The sequence below is a fragment of the Tetrao urogallus genome, assembly GCF_951394365.1.
Source record: "Tetrao urogallus genome assembly, chromosome: 6".
Classification (NCBI taxonomy): Eukaryota; Metazoa; Chordata; class Aves; order Galliformes; family Phasianidae; genus Tetrao; species Tetrao urogallus.
In genome coordinates, this window is record NC_136819.1 from 36,326,665 (window position 1) to 36,348,395 (window position 21,731).

At 38.3% G+C, this 21,731-nt stretch overlaps 1 protein-coding gene across 1 annotated transcript in view; it reads left to right on the top strand.

Moving 5' to 3' along the window:
- Window positions 1-21,731, top strand: part of PRORP (protein only RNase P catalytic subunit) — a gene marked incomplete at both ends in the record, with an annotated part of 37,202 nt that overhangs the window by 13,825 nt on the left and 1,646 nt on the right. Inside the window, 3 exons of the mRNA XM_079537460.1 lie at window positions 1,534-1,641; window positions 20,253-20,401; window positions 21,449-21,644. Coding sequence (XP_079393586.1) covers window positions 1,534-1,641; window positions 20,253-20,401; window positions 21,449-21,644 — 453 coding nt within the window. The remainder of the gene's footprint in view (window positions 1-1,533; window positions 1,642-20,252; window positions 20,402-21,448; window positions 21,645-21,731) is intronic.

A 21,731-nucleotide genomic window follows, 5' to 3' on the forward strand; every position in this document is an offset into this window, starting at 1 on the left:
CTATATAGAATGTCTGGAGATTGGGAGGGGAGGAACACTTTACAGGTGTCAACAGTTTGTTAGTGGTTATAGCTTTCTTGCCTTATTTCTTATTCTTTCTAAATGCTATTTATTTAAGCTGTGGAGAAGTAAAAAGATCCCCTGAAAGGCAGTTGATTCTGGTGATACCAGGCTGAGCCACGTTGTCTATGTTTTTACCAGTGTGCTTTTGATTGGTACAGGTCTGTTCACTTAGAATTTATACCTGAAATTTTAATGTCTGAATGAGGCATTCTTATCTCACTTGGTCTGTTTGTGCTCTTAATACAAGTAATCCTTTTTGTATTATAATTTGTCACAAACATTCCAACTAAATTTGAAGTTGGTGATCGTATGTTGCTGCCTGACAGCAGTATGCTTTTTGAGCAGATACATTCTTTATTTTGCTTCTTTCCTGAAGAAAGAATTGTATGTGCTGTTTTTTATTGTATGTGCATGTTTTTGTTTTCGTGTGGTGGACACGGCTTGTAGTTCTTTAGATCTGTATATGGCTATGTGGATACACAGGAGAAAGGAAGGTTGGAGGAGTGGTTCTTGAATTCCTAGCAGCAGAGATTAGATTTGTGATTGTTGTGAGTTCCTGTGAGATTATTTGTAGCTTTAGACTGAAACCTCTATTACCCAATAAATAGGCTTTATCTTTAACAGAAGAGCCTGTTAGGAACTGCTCACCTAGATGGGTTACGGTTGACAATTCTATTAAAATCAGTCAGAAACATGAGATTGAAATGTAATGCAGGTGTCTGCTAAAAACACTAAGTCTTAAAAATAAAATCACAGATTCATGAAGGCTTTATTGAAACTTTCTACTCTCTTCCTTTGGGATCTCGGGCATAAAGCAATTGTGATTTTCCTTCTGTTGGAGGAAAGAAAAATAACAAACCAGTACCAGCCAGGATTGATGCTGTTTGTTTGCTTAATCACTGTGTTATGTTTCTGTTATAATAAGGAATTCATTGGTTTGTTAGACTTAAAACTGTATCTTTCAGAAACAAAGGCCTGTGCTTGTAAATGAATGCTTATGTAAATACAAATCTGTTATTCAGAGACTAGCATTTGGTGATTTCAAGATTCTTACAGAGAAATTAAGAATGATGCTTGTTTTATGTTTGGAAACATTAGTGATGGTGTCACAGTCTCCTGGGGTGTAAATTTGCTTTATTTTGAAGCTGTTCTGTAAAAACGACTGTAACATGCATCCTTATAAAAGTGTGTGATGCAGATTATAATTGTTAAAATCTGGACGACTGCAAAGTTCTGGTTTTCAATAGTAATGTAATTTAAAAGTATGTCAAAACTATCCAATGAAACATTTATGTCTTCTGAAAGTTTTTCTGCCTGTGTTGTTGTTTTTTCAAATATGCAAGTAAGAAAATTGAGATATTTAGTGGAGGCTTCTTTGATTGATTGTTTTTTATAATAAAAATTGAATGAAAACTATTTTTATTAAATGAAACCTACTATTTCCCATATCCTTTTGTTGATTTATTTCAGGAATTTGAAGCCTTTCAAACATTTGTGGAAAATCGACTTCCGTTTGATATCGTTATTGATGGACTCAATATTTCCCATATAATGCCCAGAAAGATGCAGTGTGAAAATGTAAGTGCTGGTTAAATATTAATTAAGGATTATGTGTATGCTTAGGCTGATGGCAGAACAATTAGTGCCTCATTATTACTTACCCTCTTGAGAAAATGAGCAAACATTTTTGTAGCACATATTACAGTGAAATTCAAAGACTATCTAGACTTTGCAGATTAAAACAATTAGATGAAAGATGGTGTTTCTTACATATTTGACTGTATTAGTCAAATAAAATCATACCTGAATTTCCCTTAGTGTGTCATGCTCAGAGATAGGCCTAATTTTATTAGGACATATATTGTATCTGTTTTCATAATAGGGAACAGAATAAATGTGCTACATAGAAGACTTGGTCTAGGACAGTTATACTCATATATTGAAATAACTCTTATTTCAAACTGTATCCTGTACAAGTTTCAATTTCATTTTGGTTTCTGTTGTCTTAAGCATTTGAGTCCTGTAGTAGCAAGGGGCAAACAAGCTTCATTTCTTTCTACTTTGGTGATTTTTAGGATAATCCTGTCTCTTTACCAGAACCCATTTTTGAGAATTCTTGATACTCCTTTTTTAGTATTTCACTAAGAAATGGCTTCATGTTTTTTATTGTTGTTGCTTTTGTCCCATTCAAGATCTATTTTAAATTAGTAATTATGGGAAATAAAACTATTAGAGACCATCCAAAAGAGGGCTAGGAAGATGGTGAAGGTTCTAGAGGGGATGACATATGAGGAGCAGCTGAGGTCTCATGGTTTGTTCACCCCAGAGCTGAGGGGAAGTGTCATTGCTGCAGCTCCTCACAGGGAGTGGAGGGCGGCACTGAGCTCTGCTACAGCGGTTGCTAACAGTACCCAAGGGATGGCATGGAGCTGTGTCATTAAAGGGTCAGACTGGGGGGTTAGGGAAAGATTCTTTACCAGAGGGTGATGGGTATAGAACGGGCTTCTCAGGGCAGTGGTCTTGACACTGAGCTGTCAGAGTTGAAGAAGTGTCTGGACAACGCTGTCAGATGTATGTTTTGATTTTTGGGAGCCAGAAGTCGGACTCAGTGTTCCTTAAGGTTTCCTTCCAACTTGGGGTATGTCTTCCAAAGCCAAACTTTACAAAGAGTTTGAAAGTTTAATTTACTTCTAGCAATTACAAGAAAAGCAGTTTAGTTCTTAGAACTACTTTAAAACTATTCAGAAGAGGCAGGATATCCTCTCACATATAGAGATAAAAGTGGTTGAGCTAGGAGCTAGATAAACCTGCTGAAAGATGTCTGAGAGCTGTGGTGAAGTTTCATGAGACTCTGGCTCATGAAAAGGGTACTTTCCTTAGTGTGAAAATAGAAAAGGAAGTTTGCAAGTCTGTATGGGAACATGGGGAAGAGTTGATTACCTGAGAAGATTCCCAGGCAGTGTGCAGTGGCACAGTATTTTTAGACCTAAAGACAGATTCATGCTGTCAAGGAGGGAAGAGAAATGAACTGTTGGCTTGTTGATGTCCAGCATTGGTTCATGCCTGTACCAGTGTGGGAGCTCTGAATGAAGTCCTGAGTATTCAGTGAACCCTCTGAAGATATTCAAGACTCGCCTGGACTCCTTCCTGTGTGATCTATTGTGATTTCATAGTGGTGTTTGGACTTGGTTTCTACAGAGCTCCCTTCCAACCCCTCCAGTCTGTGTGACTGTAGGCAATGGGGTGAAGAGTCAAATTGGTTACTGCTGATTTCTGGTCAGAAGTCTTTCTAGGAGATATTGGCATGTTGAGCAGCATAAGCTACGTTTTCCTTCCTTGCTTCTCCTGTGTTTGTTGGAAAGACATTAGGATCTGCCATGCCAGGCAGCTCCAGGAGGGCAATATGGAGACATCAGCTTTCCATTTAGATGATTCTGTATTGGTACAGGTTGAATTCCTCATGAGTCCTAGGTACTTACAAATTAGGAGAGTACGTATGCTTTCTGCCTTGCATAACAGGACAGCAACTGTTAAACAGAGGAAAAGAAGGAAAAGAATGAACAGTGCAGAACAGTGCAACTCTTTCTTCTGCCTCCAAACTTTGCCTCTGGGTAAGGGAAAGACAGGCCAACTTTGCAGGAATGGCTCCCTGTGTGTGACTGTTGATCTGGCTGCAGGCTGCCCTTTGAGGGCTCGTGATGCCACTACCTTGCTGGAGGCTGCCATCATCACAGCAGAAACAGCTGACTGGGAAGGTACAGAGTAGCAGGTCTGGGGCTCAAAGGGCAGAACTGAGAGGATGAAATGAAGAAATACATGCAAGAAAGGTTGAAGGAAGTGGGAAGGATAAAGTTGACAGTGAAGGCTGCTGAGGTCGAACTGGATGTCCAGCACGGCAAGAATGGCCGATTTAGAGGAGCGTGTTGTGACTCTTTAGTGCTTCTGTGGTTTAGACCTTCTGTGCTTGTCCTGAGAAATGATAATACAGGAGCATATTTCCAAGAACTTGTGTTAAAAGCTGGACAACACAACGTGTTTTATTTGGAAAAAGTTAAATTATTTTACATCTCCAGGTGGGAATCATCTATGCTCTTCTCAAGGGTTTACTACAGCATCTGTCAAAGTTAGTCAGGATGCTGCATGGTAAATCTGTTTCCAGCCTACAAGGAATATGCTAGGATGGGTAGAAGAGCAAATGAGATTGTTGTTCTCTGTAAACGTATGTATAAACTGTTGGCTTTTTGTACCACTTGTAACACAATTTAGAGAGAATACTGGAATATAAGTCACTGTCAAATGTGGGAAGTGGCAGAAAATCTATGTGGCAATTTTGATGCTTTCTTGTCTTTATTTAAATTTAACAAAAAATACTGTGCCATTTTTAGATTTAGTTGTAGGAAATGTGAATGTGGTGCTGAAGAACAACTAGCTAACTCTTAGTGAGATTACTGAAATTAGAAAACATTGGTAAAAATACTACTTTGTTTTTCAAACAGCTTAATATTTGTAATTCCACTTATGCATTTTGTAAGCATCCTGGAAGGTGGCTGGGTATGTGGGGAAGACACAAGTATCTTGTTTGTGGGATGAGAAGACAAAACAGCAGAACTTGAAGGAATGATTTTTACTCATTTAATCCCAAAAGTATTCCAGTGTTCTATAGAATGAGATATGTGACTTCCAGAAGCCATGGGGACCTTCAGTTTTCACAACTAGCACTTAACAGAGCATGATGAATCTTATTGACTTAGCAGATTTACAGGAGTATTCTGTGGTAATTTCTCTATTACACGTTCTGGTCGCTTTGTAATTATAATCCTTTTTTTTTTTTTTTTTTTTTTTTTTTGCCAGGTTGATTTTTAAACTAGTTTTTCTACACTTTTCTAAACTGAGTACACAATATATAGAAAATACACTTTTCTAAACTGTTTTTCCTGATGCGCATCACTATGCAGCTGCATCAATTACTGACAAAAGAGGAGGGAGCATGAGGGTGGGGTCAAACAATTTGTAGAGGAATAGAATGTTGAGAAGATGTCTTTTGAAGGCAGTCACTATAAAACTGCCACGCTAGGTATTAGCAGTACCTCTTTTCAACCCTTTGCAACTTAGCTTATCACTTTAAATTAGACATTAAAATTAATTCTAATTAAAAGGTATGATAGAGTGGAAATTATTCTGCTAATCCAAGCAGCAGAAACAGAATCCCATAAAGTGTGAAATAGTTGAGTCATGTATTTCTTGCAGTTTTCTGTGCATTATATTTTCTTCCTGTTTAAGACTGCTCCTGATGTCTTTGCCTTGATGAGTCAGTCACAGTTTATAAACTACCATTTTTGCAATAGAAACTGAAAAAGCCTTGCTGTTTGACTAAGCAAAGGTCACTGGGGCTGTGTTGTGACTTTAAGTTAATCCAGATGTATCTAATGACATAAATCCTCAGCTAACACAATATCAGTTGGAATTCCCTGTCCCTTGCTGCCCTGACTCCCTACAGTGCTTCTGCCTTTCACCTTGTAAAGGTCAAGAGAGGGAATTTCCACACATTAGCTGCGCAGTTCTTTTGTTAAACAAAAACGTTGCATAATTTTAAATGCACTTTTTCTGGTTTATCAGTTTTCTGTAGTATTCCCTAGAAGTGAGGGGAATCTAACTGCATACAGGGATACCAAGGCTCTGAAGCATCCCACTTCCCTTGTGGCAGGGGAGTGTGGAAGCTCTGCTGAGCTCCTTCCAACTATTTCTGGATTGTAGGAGCAGGAGGTAAGAGGTAGGAAGCAAGCATGATGTGGAAAGGGCTTCACTATTTTTAATTTACATCGAAATTAGTTTGTTGTAAATGCAGCCATCTCCCCTCATAGTTGTACCCAGCTGGTCTTTGTCATAATTGAATATATATGAAAAAAATATATATACATACATATACACGTTTCAAATGTGTGCTGGAATAGATCAAAGCAAACTCACAATTCCGTTCTTCAAACAGTTCAGCCACTTAGGCCTGATCAACCCTAGCTTTTTACTCTGATCTCTGTATTGAACTCAGACATCTAAAAGATTGGTAAAATACTTCCAGATTGAGTTCATTAAGCACAAAGGAATAGTTCTTGCTCTTGGCATGGAGTTCAAAGTGGTTGCTTCCAAACTTAATTGGAATTTCTGTAAATGGACTACACAAGTTCATATAATTCCCATGCAAACTACAGTAGGCTTGTACAACAGCTGACAAAGCCAGACTCTTGCTGTTCCCCTCTCATCCCAGCCTGGTGGCAGCAGTTGGCAGCCAGTTCTACCACACCTCCTCCCCACAGCAGCAGCTGGGAAAAGAGCCACCAAAACTGCCTTTCTGCATCTCTCACAGCCTTCCACAGGAAAAAAAGCTGTGACTGTTCCTGTTGGGGCAGCTCTAGGACAGGCAGAGGGTTGAGATTTACCTGGTAGATACTTCCTCTCTCTGCTAGGGGGAAATAGCAAACTTGCTGAATGGAGGTTTAACAACAGGAGAAAGGTTGCATGACTAGATGAACTGTGTGGTCACAAGTAGCATAACAATCACTGGTTACTGCATTTGTTTTTCATGTTAATTAGTTTTCAAATTTTGTCAAAGTTTAAATGTAGTATTACAGTTTTGGTTGTTCCAGTGGTTTTGTGTTAGTTATACCTGTGCTCTCCGTCCTTGGCAGTATGGAAAAGAAAGAGAAGAAAGAGGTTGCAGCCTGTAAGGGAAAGCTGACAGTGGGAAGACTTCCACTGGAATAGAGAAGCAAAACAGGATGAAGGATGCTAGCCTACAGGAAAATAGTGAATGGTCTTATTAAATTTTACGTTTATTAATTTTTAAATTTATTAAAAAAAGAAAAGACTATGGAGTTGAAATACTTTAAAGAATTATTCTTTGTGAATTCAGCTCAGAACTATTGTTTTGATATGAACCTTGTTCACAATGTCTAGGCTCTTTCTTCATGTATGAAGATTAAAAATACAGCTCTTAAAGTGGGGAAAAAAAGAGGAGGAAAAGTACAGGGATGCAGTAACCCATCATTATTAACTCCAATCAGTTTTGGAGTATAACTTTGTTTCTTTGAATTCTCTTGCACCATGATGTAAGGGGAAAAAAAAAAAGCTATTGGGACTTACAGTATTTGAGTTAAACTACAAGCAAAATTTTCTCTTGCGTTGTCTGATGTACTGAATGTATTTGGAGGTCAAAGAATGAAAGAAGTGTGCTTACACACAGTAGACAAATTCAGGTACTAATGTACCCAGATTGTCATTGAGTAACTTTTCCCAGTAATTAAGTCTGTTTCTAGTGTACTACATGTGTATGCGATCTAGCGAGACAGTGATACTTGGTACAAAACATAAGCACTTCTGTATGAGCTGTCCTGCAAAACAAGCATTTATTAATGAATTTGCCCCAAATCAAGTCACGCATGGAAAACTATTTTTTTTCGTTGACTTGTTTGGCAGCATCTGTGATTTGTTCAAGTACTTTAGTGTCTTCAAATGAAGTGAAAATTGAGTAGATCCATGAGTCATTCTCTGTTCAGAATCAATACATCCAACAGAGGTCTTATTTGTCATACTGTGACAGTTCATCAATTCTTCCTCCCACCATCTCTTGTCCTACCACTCAGCAAAGTTGTCAGACATGTTTGTCCATTTGCTCTCAGCCTTTTCCATCTCTCTCTTTTCTGTCTTTATAATGATAGTCCAAGTTTACACTTCCGTGATGACTGAAAGTTTGCCTTGTTACTTAAAACAGTAGGAATTTGTCTTTGCAAAATCTTTTTCAGTCTTTGGAACTGTGTTTTCAGTTCCTTTGAGTATTAGTCAAATGATGAAGATATTTGATGGATTCACTGCAAATCACCTCCAGCATCTATGTAACATGATATAATCCTCAGTTGATTTAGTCACAGGATACCTCTACTAATATTCAAGTTTTCTCTTAGAAGAGAAAAGGAATTCAAATACTAGCAGGTACTCTTGCAACTTCACTTATTTTTAGTGTTAGAGGTGTGTGACTAGTGCTCTCAGCATTGCGTTTTATCTCTCCTCAGTTAATTTCTGAGGGTCCTTGAGTGTGTCAGGAGGTGTACTGGGTCAGTTTCTTCTTCTAAGTCACATGTAAGAGACTGATATGCTAAAATCTTCTCTCCACACTGGGGCATGTAAAATAAGGTAGATCAAGTTCATATGTTTTTGGTCACCAGATCCTGAAGAAGAGCATAGCTTTTAAGCTTCTAAGGAGAGGTGAATGAAACTAGGCTTGTTTGCCTCATACCTAGAGTGAAGACTGTCTTCTCACAATTCTTTGGAAAGGTCTGACAGTTTCCATTTGTAGCTAAAAAAGAAATGAAAGGACACTTAGCATACAGCTTCACCTACATAATAATTGAAAGCATACTTGTCACGAGTGTCACAGATTCTAGAAATACACCTCCAAGTTGTAAGGATGTATGCTTTCACTTTCCTTTTAGAGGTAGTCAGCCTGCTTTTGCATTCCTTGTTGGGGAAAATGAAGCAGCAGAAACTGAGCAGGTTAAGCCATTTGACCATCAGGGAACCTCTCCCTGTTGCTTTCTGCCCAATTTTGATAGTTTGTTGTGGTGCCTCGCCTTAATATTTGCAACCTTTGCTGCTGGTTACAAGGCTGAATAAAGATGATTAAATGAAGGATCTGTGTTGATTCCTCTCTGGCATTTATTATTTTCTGCCTTTGGCAGTAGCAGCAAATCAAATGTTGAGTGACGCAGGCACTCCTTTTTTATGAGAGGAATTACATCACATTTTTTGTAACTAAAACTCTTGTACATCACCAGATACATGAGCTTGAATTTCAAGAAAGCAGAATGATTCTGGCCTCATGATTTGTGTCCCAGTGAACTCTGTAACTGTAGCAACAGGTTGTTTGCTGTGCTTTAGAGAAGTCCCACTGAAATCTAGGTGATAAAGTCAAATGGCATCTATAAAGTGGATGAGTTTCAATCTGGCTGTTTCACTTCCCCCTTAAAAAAAAAAAAAAATGCAAGATGAACTTTCTTTGGGCTGCCCAACGGATTCATCTAATTATGGAACTGTTACCTCTATGGCAGTACTATGGTATGCCTCCAGACCTGAAACCCAGTCTTCAGGGAACTGAACTACATCCTTAGAAGGTATTCTTAATGGCACTGGTCCGTATTGAGCAGTGCCATAAAGATATGGAGAGTAGGCCAGAAAACAGGAAGTTTGGTTTATTAGGGGCTAATTCTATGTAAAAATAAATATTTGATTTGAGCCTGAGAAATACTGTGGGTTAATTTTGTGTGTCGTCTTAAAGATAATGTAGATAAAATCATCAGAACAGTGGTTGCATTCATTTATATGCATCTGAATTTATGTACTTCAAAAACAATCAATTTTTGATTCTCTCTTGGCTTTTAATGCTGATATGCTAATTTTAGCAGAAAGAAAATACACCTGTTTTGAAGCTGTGTTATCTGAGGGAGAAAAGGTACGATGAATCTAAAGCCTAAATTTCATTTTGATTTGTTTTTGAAGTTATGAAAGCCTAGACTTCCTTGCATAATCAGTTATTCCCAGAAATTTCAGTATATTGACATGCAGATTAATAATTCAACAAGTTATTAACCAACACTTTTGTTTTTTCTCTAGTTGAATACTACTTGTAGAGCTAGAGTGGAGTAAACATTTATATAGGCAGCTAAATCTATTTAAATTGATAAAATGGTTAGAAACTGCAGTGGAAATTAAAACCAAAGTTAAATAGTTTTTTTTAATATCTTCCAGAAAAATTGAGTAAAATTCTCCACAGCTTCTGATCTGAATTTATTCATAAGCTGATTTTTCACATTCATCTTTGAAACAATAAAATTATGAATTTCTATTTGAATCTACCAAGATGAAGAAAGCACGGTGAACGTGATCTCACTGACGGTGTGCTTGTTCAAAACCAATTCACTGGAATTCCTATTTCAGACTTCTGACACATTGTAAAAGCACTAAATGTAGAATACTGTTACCATTACAGGTGAATCCTGCATCAAACAGTTACTGTGAAAAGCGTATTTTTTTCCAGTACTGATTTTGTATGTCAGATGCAGAAGTTGACGGGTTCTATCAAGTTTGGAGGGATGACTCCTGTTATTAGTCTCCCACACTTTGTTACTGATATAGGAACTTGTGGATTAAGAAGTTGCATCCTGACCAGCAAATCTAATTGCTGTTGATGGAATTTACTCTGATAAATTTTGTTAATTACCTTCTTGGAATACTTCTGATTTTCATCCCTAAGGGTGGTCCCCAAAACCACATTTTAAATCACTTGGAATGCTTCATCTCTGACACTACATTAAACTGCCTCATATTTTTAGGAAACCTACATCTTCTTGAGAAATTCTCCATTTCAATTCAAATCATTTACATATTTCATTTTGATTTTTTCAACTATGTACTGTTGCCCTGTTGCCCTTTTTTTTTTTTTTTTTCCCCACACAGGGATACTAGCTTCTGATACTTGTGTTTCCTCCTGATCTCTTATTCACCATGCACATCTTTAATAATCTGAACTGTTCTTTTCATGGTTCTATTCAGAAACACACATTTAAGTTATAGTGAGTCAAGTAAGCCAGAGCTAAAGATTTTGTCAAAATTGTGTGAATGGAAAGACTATTTTCCAAAGAATTTTACCAGTATTAACTGATACTTTCTGAATTGTTTTATATCATTCCCAACTGCTGCTTTGTCCTGTCCTTGCACAATTTTTCCTTCCATTTTTTACTCAGGTTCAGTGTGGACCCATGCATGTCAGATTTTTTATGACATCAGCTTAGCTTTGATGTAAATGAAGAAATACTAGAAATACTACATCTTGCTTATATTGTGTCCTCATTGCTTTCCTGCATTCATCAATTTACCTGCTCACTTCAGTGATCATTAAAAAAGAAACGGGTTGGCAGTAATATTTCTACTGCTTGCAATATTTTAATCTATTTGATTTTAAAATATCCTTTCCAGAGTTCATGTTGATATGGCTCCTTGAGCAAGTTATGTACATTGTGTGGCGTGAGCTCTCTAGCAGAAGTTAAGAACCAGTTCATTCCCACTGATTCAGCGGTGCTGTTCCTAACACACATGGTGTACCTGTGTAGAAGAATCCTCTTTGCTGGTGCCTTCTCTCCTTGTTTATTTCCTAATTGCATCATAATTGGGTAAACTAGGTAGTGCTTACACTATGCAGTGAAAAAATTAAATGTAGAAGCGTGATACAGGTGCTTATTAGAGTTGTGTTTCATTAGAATTTGAGCATTGATATTCAGTATGAGTTTGGGGAAAGCTGAGTGGAAGACGGGTATTGCTTTGATGCTAGTACTTCCTATATTACTACCTGATTGATTAATTGATAGGAATTTTCTTCCACTGCAGCTCTAAGTTGGCATTTACTTGAATAAATAAATGAAGTGGTTGTAAGTGGGATGCATGAGGATAGTCAGAGAACTGAACCAGACAGCCTTAATGGCGTTCATTTATCCTGCTCATTATTAGGAGTCATTGTCCTGGGCTTGTCTAATGTTAATTTTGCTGCATTGTTTTCAGTATCTAAAGTCATTTTTTGTTTACATGTTATTACCCTGAAAAACATTGCATTGCACTATCTACATCCATTTATGCATGATGGCCCTAACATGCAATGGTTGAACGAAGAGGTTTAAAATAAAATACTTGGAGGCTTTTGACGTCATCACTTGTCATTGATACGTATGTCATACTTCATGTCTTCTTGCCTTGAAAAGTAGGAAGTTCTATCTTTCTGCTGAATGAGCATCTCCAAAGGGACTTTCAGAAGTGCCAACAGTAAAACAGGGATTTCTATTTTCTTGTCCCACTCACTCTCACATCCACAAGCTCCTTCACTGGGCTCGCCTAGCCAACGTAACCTGTAATATCAAATAGTTTTAACACTGAATTATCAGATAAATTGGGCTGTATTGTCTGTAAACTAAAGTTATCCCTTGCACTTGAACGCAGACATTTGGTCTTGAGTGCTGCAGAGGCCATTATGTGGTATGTGCATTCTTTCCACAGAAGTGGGCAAAGATGCAGTGGAATTCCTCAAATGGGCTGGTGAGTATAGTCACAGACAGATAGCTGGAAACAATTGTTCCAAGTCCTCAAAATGAAATCTCCTTTGAAATGAGAAAGACTTCCCTGAAACAATGGGCGGAATGTTCTTATTTTGCTTCTGTTGCCTGAATCTTTCTGGTGATCATATTTTAATATTCTTGGGCTTATTTTTCTGACCGTGACAAAAATTAACAAAATAGACAAATGTTTTTATATAACCAGTTATTTCCAGGAGATAGAGCTTTCAGATAAATGTCAGATATCACCCATAATTAACTAGTGGAAGCTGACAATATTATCAATTTGTCAAATTACTTTATCTTATCTCCTTAAAGAAAAGTACTTAAGATAAACACTGACCCACCCAGTGCTCAGCTATTGAGTATTTCAGGCTGTTATCAACCCGCTTCTATTTAAAAGAATTGAAGTAAATTAGATCTTGTGGATCTTAGCCATGTCTAGGCCACTGTCTAGGATCTCTAGCCTCGGATGTTGGCAGCAGTGATACTGGTAGCAAAGTAGCATGAGTCTACATTGTTGCACAATGCAAGTTAATGTCTGTATTAATAAGAATAATGCTGAAATATTGAAGTCCCCTAGATTTTCTCCAGCCTGATAAATATTAGTTATGCTTACGTTAGTATTAAGCAGATTGCTTCCTTGATCTCTCATTGCCAGAAGCCTCATTGCATGGTCTGCCAGGTAGCTGGTATGTGTGCAGGGCAAGTGGGCCTGGCTCTGGCCATACAGCTGCTCCACCCTTGGCCTTTTTTTGCTGTAGTTTGTTTTTTCTAATTTTTGCCCTCTAGAAGGTGAACATTTGATATGTTCTCTGTCGGATTAAACACATTTTCATCTTTTAAATTGAAATCACTAGGTCTGAATAGTATTGGTTAATGTATTTATTTGTGTAAAGGACTAGAAGTCCTTATTGGAACAATGGTTTTTGGAGGTAGTGTCTTTAGCTGTGAATAATAATCTGTAGCAAACAGACGGGAAATAGTGGTAATGAGGAACAGAAGGAAAACCGTGTGAAAATTCTACCACAAATATTTGCTGCATGCTATAGAATTTTATTTATTTATTTTTTTAAATTGCAAGCTGTTGATTTACAAATGATTTTCCTTGTTATTGTGTCATTCTTACTGGGCCATAGGCCTGTTTACCTCTTGGCACAAAAACTGTATATTTTAAAGTTTTTCTGTAATTCTCAAATTTATTGAGAGGTAAATTGTCACTGCAGAAGTACAGCTCTACTGGGCCTTCAGCATCATACCTATGCCTGCTGACCCACTGATCTTCCCAGCTGGTGCAGCTCCTTTCCTCAAAGAACAAAAGTACTGCCTGGGACTTTCTGAACCACAGATTGGAAAGGGGGAAAACACTTCACACTGTACTGGGTCAGTGGTGCTTTACAGACATCTGCATAAGACAGTGGTGAGAACTAAAATATTGGTATCTTTTTAACTGTCATTTTTGGTCTTACAAAGCTGATTTCAGTCCTGCTCTAAGTTATTTCCTATCTATGGAAAAGATCAATCAAGCTTGTTCTTTCATTTTCATAACACCACTGCCACCACCACCTGGAGATTCTGCTCACATTTTGGATTTTCAGTACTTACATATAACTTCTGACCCAGTCTGTCAAAATGTAAGACTGGTGCAGCTTCATGCTATATAAAATAAATTAAATACCTTCTCATTTTCATAAAACTTGTTTGTTCATGAAAATAAAGATGGTGTATTTGCAGTATGAGGTGCCATTAAGCAGTGAGTAGTGAACAATAAGAAAATAATTGTTGAGGAAACAGCGATACAGTCAGGAAGAATTTCAGAATGAGAATAAAGAATACTACCGAGATGTGCAAACACTTATGTGACACTTTGTGTCTTTCGATCTTTTACGTGCTCATTTTCCTCCTGCTGTATAATCACTGACTGACAGAATCATCTCACTCATTCCCCAAGTATGGAGGATTTAAACCAGTGGCTCTTCTCAATACTTTGCATATCTCCAAGTTTTGGTACAAAATTGTGAATACTCAGTAGAAGTCTGGATTAAAAAAACCCTCCACGTAAGATTCCTGTTGTGGCTTAACTCTGCAGGCAGCTCAGCATGACACAGCTGTTCACCCACAAAGCAGAATTTATTGAAATTTGGGAAGGATGTTGTACCATGATAGTAGTATGTTGTACCATAGTAGTTTTATTTGTGTAAATTGACTTTCTAGATTTCATAATAAACCTTTTATCATTTCTTTATTTTTAATTGCAATGTAAGGAAAAAATGGCTCATCTTTTTTAATTTATGGTATTGATACTTAACTCCTGGAAAGGATTTATCTAGAATGGGAAACGTCCAGGAATTAACAATAACAATAACATTAGCATAAATTTGCCATTATTTCTAGAGAATTAATTTCTTAGACACGAGTAAAATGTGTATTTTTAAAACTTAGATATATGTAAGAAAGAGATTTTATCCTTAATAGTAAAGAGTTGTGTTCCAACAAATCATGCTATAATTCCTGGAAAGACTTGAGTGACACAGGTGCTCAATGTTACTTTCTAAGGAGCTCCATCTAACAGGAGTGTAATTTTCAGGGAGAACAACTGAAGTCTAAAACTGTTCATGTTTAGAGTTGATTGGCCAAGCTTATGAGCGATGAATAATACCTATGTCTTTTTATTGCCCAGTTTAGTCTGAAAAGAACATATTAAAAAGTATAATTCTACAATAAGAATAAGCTTTGCATATGAATGTTTTAATTGCTTGGAGAGATGAGCAGCTCTGCCTCCCACAAATTCCTTTGCAGGAGAAAACTCCATGTTCTCTTCACAAGCCCCTTGTCAATAAATCAAGTCAGTTAGATGGGAACATAGAATCAGGAGCCACACACCTAATCTTCCTGCCCCTCAAAACTGTGCAGCCAAGTGGAGAGTGTGGAGCCAAAACAGCAGGAGCCATCTCAGCCTAGATTTGTAGTTCTCACACATGAACTTTTTTTCAGGATGTAGAGAGGTGCAACTTCTGAGATCGCGGAAGTCAAAGCCTAGGTGTAGGTTTCAGATTATTGATTATGACTGCATTGTGTATTTTTGAATTCCTAAAAATCGTAAGGAAGTTTGCTACACTTGCAACAAAAGGAAAGAATGACTGTATTACATTATTTTCCTTGTGAATACAAACATTTCCCAGTTTTAGTTGTTGCTTTGTAAGAATGCTGCTTTGGATTTCAAATTCACTGCTTCTCTTGATCTTTATGCTACTTCATAATTACTGAGCCAACATCAATGAGTCTGCTTGCATGTATAAACCAATAGTATACATATATTTTTTTAAGTGACTGGGAAAAAATGGTATCATAACTGGTTAACAAAAAACTTCTCCATGCAACTCGGAGCTTGTTGCTACATAACAGAATAGTTTGTGGATTGGGAAACTTAACTGGCGCTGCAGTGACTTTCAAAACTCAACTTTCAAAAATTCAGTTATGCAACTGAGGAATGTTTGTGTTTCCACATTTTTTTTTAGTTGTTTTAAGAGTCAGAATGCAGCTGTTTTTCTCTTCTACAAATTCTGCTACAAAATTGAGCAGTTCCCTACCACTCTTTCTCTTTTTTAGCTGTCACTTCAGAGTTCTTGGCATTGTTCATTTAATAACATGCTATGCTAACTGTTGTCATTACGCATTTATCTCTCATTTATCTATAGTTGGCCTTTATTCATCTGAAGATCATGATGATGATGAAAGTATTATCATTCAATAAGAGTGACATTCGACAAGTGTGTGCAAATATGATTTGTGAGGTGTAAGCTCTGAGAAGGGGCTGAGGTCTTCCAAAGTGATGATCAGTTCTGAAAAGCCAGAATACAAAAACCTCTCTTCCAACTGATAACTGTGCTCCTGCCTCCCTATCCTTCATGTCACACTAGCAAGTTAAATTGTGTGTATAGCTTGTATATGTATATATTTATTTGGTACCTACAAGGGTCCCATTTGATTATGTAAGAGCAGGGAATAGCTGTAATTGGATTATACATTAGAAAATATCTACTTCAAAAGTTTTTTCTTTTTCCTTTTCCTTTTCTTTTTCTTTTTCTTTTTCTTTTTCTTTTTCTTTTTCTTTTTCTTTTTTTTTCTTTTTCTTTTGCATGCCTCTTTGCTGGAAATTGTAGGGATCTATGGCATAGGAGAAATTTGAATCAGTTTCCCAAACGTAAAGGCAATGGAAAGAGGTTTATTTTGTTGAGGTGGCTCTTCAAACTTGTTTGAAATAGGAAATTTTCTTATAGTCTATAATAAAGCAGAATGGAATGCCAGTGTCTAATTACAAACATACTGCTTCTGCATTCCAGACTGTTTCAGAGATTATTTTGAGGAAGTTCCACCTCCTTCACTTTAATCAAACAGAGTAGTAATTAAAGGTATCTCCGTTACTGGCAAAATACCCAGGGTAGCATGAATGCAGGGAAACATAAATTATGCTATTGCTTCTGTGCCTGAGCTTAATCTGTTTGGGGCTGGTCTTTGAAAGTCTTGTTTGCATTTAGAAATCAAGAAGACACATTAGCTTGGATGATGTGCATGGAGTGTCCTTGTAGTTAGTTTCTACCTGGGTGAAGGCATGTCTGTACTTATGCAGTGCTGCACTTGGGCAAGTCTTGAAATCAGTATCAGTTCTGACTGTGATGAAACACCAAGTGTCTTGGTATACAGGTCAGACTTGGCTGCAGAAGCATCCTCAGGATGCCTCAGAAAACAGACTTTCTCAGTAATAACGTAAGGAATATAAGAAGCTTCTATTGTGTTTGCTGCTTTGATGCTGGTGTTGAATTCAGTGAAATTACCGGGCTCAGTGGGAAAGTCCAGCCTGTCTTGTGTGCCTTCCTGCGTAGCTGGGGTGCTGTGGGGAAAGTCTCTTTCCTCCTATTACGTGTAGCAGCTATGTGCACAGGTTTCTTGAGTTTCTTTGTCGGTATTATGTAAAAAAGGAACTAAAAATGATGAAACTGTAATTCAAATGAATATATTGATGGTGGGAACTTGCTCCTTGCTTAACCCTGGGGATGCTTATGCTCAGTCGCAGCTGGCAGCGTGCTCAGGCCTGGTACCTGCATCAGCACAGTGGTTTCCCCTGTAATTCACAGCTATAGGAGTGGGTGGGAGGCAGCACTACCAGCGGGGGAAAACAGCAATAGCAGTAAGAGCAGTTTGTTGCTGTTATTAGCAGCACCAGGCTTGCTTTGCTTTTAAAATGATGGTTAGTAACACCCAATGTTTAGAAAATGTTTAACATAAATTTATTAGCATCAAATGGACTTAAGCTATTTGTTTGGCTACTTCTTCCTGCTGTAGCTGTGTGCAGGTGAGCCAGCTCTTGCTGAGAGGCTGAGTGCTGTGCCTGTGTGTGAGTGATGGCTCATAGGAGTTTCCCATCTGACAAATGGGAAAGCACCGGTAATGTCTAAGGAAAAGTGCTGTGTGCAGAAAGCTAACCTTTGAAAATGTGACATGTGGCATAGGGTGATCAGATTGGGTGGCTGGCAGTGAGGCTTTGGGAAATCTATATCCTGCCCTGTTCAAAGTCCCTTGTATGAGCTCATAGCCTGTCTTCCCAGTGCTGCACTGTGCACCTGTGAAAAAGGAGATTTAATTGTGCATTTACTTCATAAGACTATTTTACAACTGATGGAAAAGGATTAATCTTGCAGTGTGACAAAGACTGTCTGCTCCTCAGCTTAACTCCTGGGTTTGATCCTTGGTAAATTGTGCACAGTTTTTGCGTGAACGTGGTTCTCTGCAAAGCTCCTTCCAGGAACTAGTGTTGGAGCATTCCCTTCCCATGGGAAACTGTTAATGATTGTTCCAGCACAGCTGGCAGCGAAGGTGCATTTTACTGCAAGGGCAAGAATGTGGTGGTGGTGGCAAATTCTTTCAAATAACACTGCATCAGGAACAAGAAAGAACTCACTTGGGGGGGAAGTAGCTGCATGCGCTTATCTCTGGGACTGTCCTGAGGAAAGGTGAATGTACATACTCAGCCAGAGTGCTGATTTTTCTCTGATTCACAGCTTAGGGAGCAGAAATAAAAATTAGAATGCACACACTGTAAACATGCATCAATTTAATTATGCTTTTCCTATAAAAATTAAGCAATAACAAAGTGCTTCAGGGAGCCACATTGGGGATCAACATACATTTGTGAACCTGGTCTTCATTCCTGCATTGATCTGTAGTAGCTTCAGACTGACTTGTGGCTGCATCCTGGCTCCCTCAGAGTCTGGTCTACCGACTCATTATAAATAGATGTGTATAAAAGGTCATTCTTTTATTTTGTAATCCTCATTCTCAAGAAATTCTTGAGTGACATGAGGAATGTGCGTGCTGTATATTTTTTAACGTTTTCCACCCACTGCCTTCTGAACAGATTATTGAACAGCCAACATTTGCTGCAAACCTAGTGTAGGAATGTTAGAAGAGTGCGTCTGCACAGAGCTTGTTGCACACAGGGTGCTTGCACTTTGTAGTGGTACATAACAGTAACTTTTAGATAACTCTTGGAAACAGGAGATTAACAAAATACTCCTTGTTAAGTGAGGTATCAGTGCTGCTGCTCTGTTAACAGTATTATGTTCATTTTCCTCTCTGACTAAAGCAAGTGTTACTATGTCTCACGTGTTCCTTTCTCAAGAAGCAGCTGTGGGTGGGAGTAGCCACACTCAGGAAACCCCCACCTGGGCAGTGTGACTCTGCAGGCCACCTCTGCTAGTGCTCTAGCCTCAAAGGAGACACAGTGCTCTCTAGTAAAGTCACATCATGCAAGGCAGTGTGCAGAACAAAATTATCTGTACCTTGTGAAATTAAAAATAATACCTGCATTCTGCCTTTCATTTGTGTAAGTCAAGCATAGTCTTTGTGGCAATTAGAGGAAGGATGGCACACTGTTGGGCCATTTTTTTTTAATGGTGAGTCCAGTTAATTTAGGGAAGTTAAAGGGAGGGAAAGAGTGAAAAAACAGGAAAAAAGAGAAAGGCAGTTGGAAGTATAGTGGGGAAGAGAAAAAGGGGAAGAAGGAAGTAGCTAGCAAAGCAGGAAAAGGGATTGGAGAAAAATCAGGAGACTGTATCTACAAACAGTGGCAGCAAACACTTGCAAATTAGGAAGCACCTTTCCCTGGAGGTTGAGCATACAGTCATCAGCCTTCGGTCTGAAGAAACAGTTCTCTTTTTCTGGGCAGAATTCAGGTGGCAGTGCTTTGTGACACCTACCAACTCCTGCCCATGTGTACCCATGTGTAGGTTGAATATCAGAACCTTTGCCTGCTGAGAGCAGGAGGAGGGAGGACAGGAGCTGGAAACATGCTGAAGAACAGCTGGAAGAGGGAGCTGGGCAGAAATGCCTGCACTGTGCAGCATTTTTGGCTCTGGGAGCCTGGCAAAAAGTCCCTTTGAAGAGAAGCTGATACAGCAGTGAATTTGCCACCTCAGGACGTTGGTTCATCAGTGGGAGGCTAGTCTGGATGTGGCTTTCATAAACCCTTCATTCTGAGGTCATGAATTTCCTTTTGCTGTAGCTTGCTACTTCCTCACAGGGCAGTACAGATCAAATGTAGTTCTGTGATTTGGACAACAGGTGGAGCTGGAAAAGCAGTGTGGCTTAGGTTTGGTCCTTCTCTCCAGTACCAGCTAGGACTTCTCTGTATATCTTTTCCAAGGCTAGACATTATTTAAATTCCAAAGTGATCTAGGTCCCTAAGGTAGCTCAATGCAAAGTTGCAAGAGCTGGGAAAGCTTTATAGAAGCAGTGCATTTTCTGTGTTTTGAGAACAGCTTCCTGCGAGGAATTTTTATTTACTTGTTTATTTATTTGTTTGTTTGTTTGTTTATTGAAGAATCAAATTAGTTATCTACTTAATTTGTGTTGCAGGTAAGAGCTGTGGGAAATGAGGGTGTGTCACAAGTCCCACTGGCTGACATACAGATGTGAAAGTGTTTTGTGCCATTCTGTTTGCTTACAGCTAAGGAAATCTTTTTGTTCTGCTTTGTTTTTCTGCAGCTATTTGAGGCTGTCAACTACCTGGCAAAGGACTATGCCCGTTTACTTGTGCTGGGCCGCAAACACATGCTGACCAACTCTTCCAATTGGAAAAGAGAGGTTATGAAGGAAATGCAGAATAAGGCAGACTTTTTCTTTGCTGAAAATATGTAAGTTGAAGAAAATACCTAAATTTCATGGCAATCAACACCTGATTTATGTGTGTTTTTAATTAGTATTAATAGCTATAGGTTTTAGTGCTATTACTAGTATCCCTAGTTTGCATGTGTGAAAAAGAAACATACTCCTTGCTATACTTGCTTTAAAAAACTACACATTAAATGATGCATAATTAAGAGTTACATCACATGAAATTGTTCACCTGTCTCTGCTGCTTCTTCTGTGATCCCAGTTCCCAGACCTTCTGACCAGGTTCCATGTCCCAACAGCCAGTCCGACACTCTTCTGTCTTGCTCCTTCTTTCAGATCGGTTCTCTTTCATCACCCTTCTAATTCTTGCTCTCATTATTTTTGCTGTCAAGTCAGTTGCTTTCCTTTCTACTGTCTGAGCACCAGCAAAGGGGACACTGTCACCCTGGATAGAGAGCCTTACTAATCTCGTGTTCTGACACTTACTGTTGCAGTAATCCACAGCAATCAAAAAGGAATTTCAAGCAAAGTTCTCAGCATCTTCAGCTATAGGGTAACTATGAATTCAGTTTTAGAGATTTTCCCCTAAAGCTATTTTTGTTTAATAGTGGCTAATGTTGAATACCTTTTGCAAATAATCACCAGGCCTTTTTTGGAATTATATTTATCCATGTTACAGGGACTCACAGATTTAAGCCATTGCCTATGTTATGCTTTGTTATCAGTGGTGATTGTTTATATTTCTGCAAAGTTTTGAGGCTGCCCTTTCTGGTTTTAGCAGTTCTGTTCCACATAGTGCTGTATTGTTAAGTTTTGTAACAAAAGATTATGTTGTTACATTAGCAGATGGTAACAAAAGGGAAGAATGTTGTGTAGTGTGTATTTTTATTGCACTCTCTTTCTTTTGGTGCCTTATGGTAAGCAGAAATTATTTTAACACAGAACTAAAATAGCGATGGGAATTTTGTGTTGCTGATGAATGAATCCCAGATCAGCACTTGATTCATTTACTGCAGCCAGTTACGACCTTGTGAGTGATCTCTGTCTTTTCCATTTGTTTTGTTAAGTTCTGAAGATGATGCCTTCTTGTTATATGCCACTCTCCGGTCAGGCAAACATTGCAAATTTGTTACAAGAGACTTCCTCCGGGATCACAAAGCTTGTCTTTCTGACAGTGTTACTCGTCATCTGTTCCGTAAGTGGCAGCGTGGACACCAAATAGTGTTTTCCTCTTCTGCAGGAGGAAAACGCATAAAATTTTTGGTAAGTTTTCTGCTGCGTTCAGAAAGCACACAAAGGATATTAATTAACTGGAGTTTCTAACTCAGTAAGCAAAAAGTTTTTTGTTGG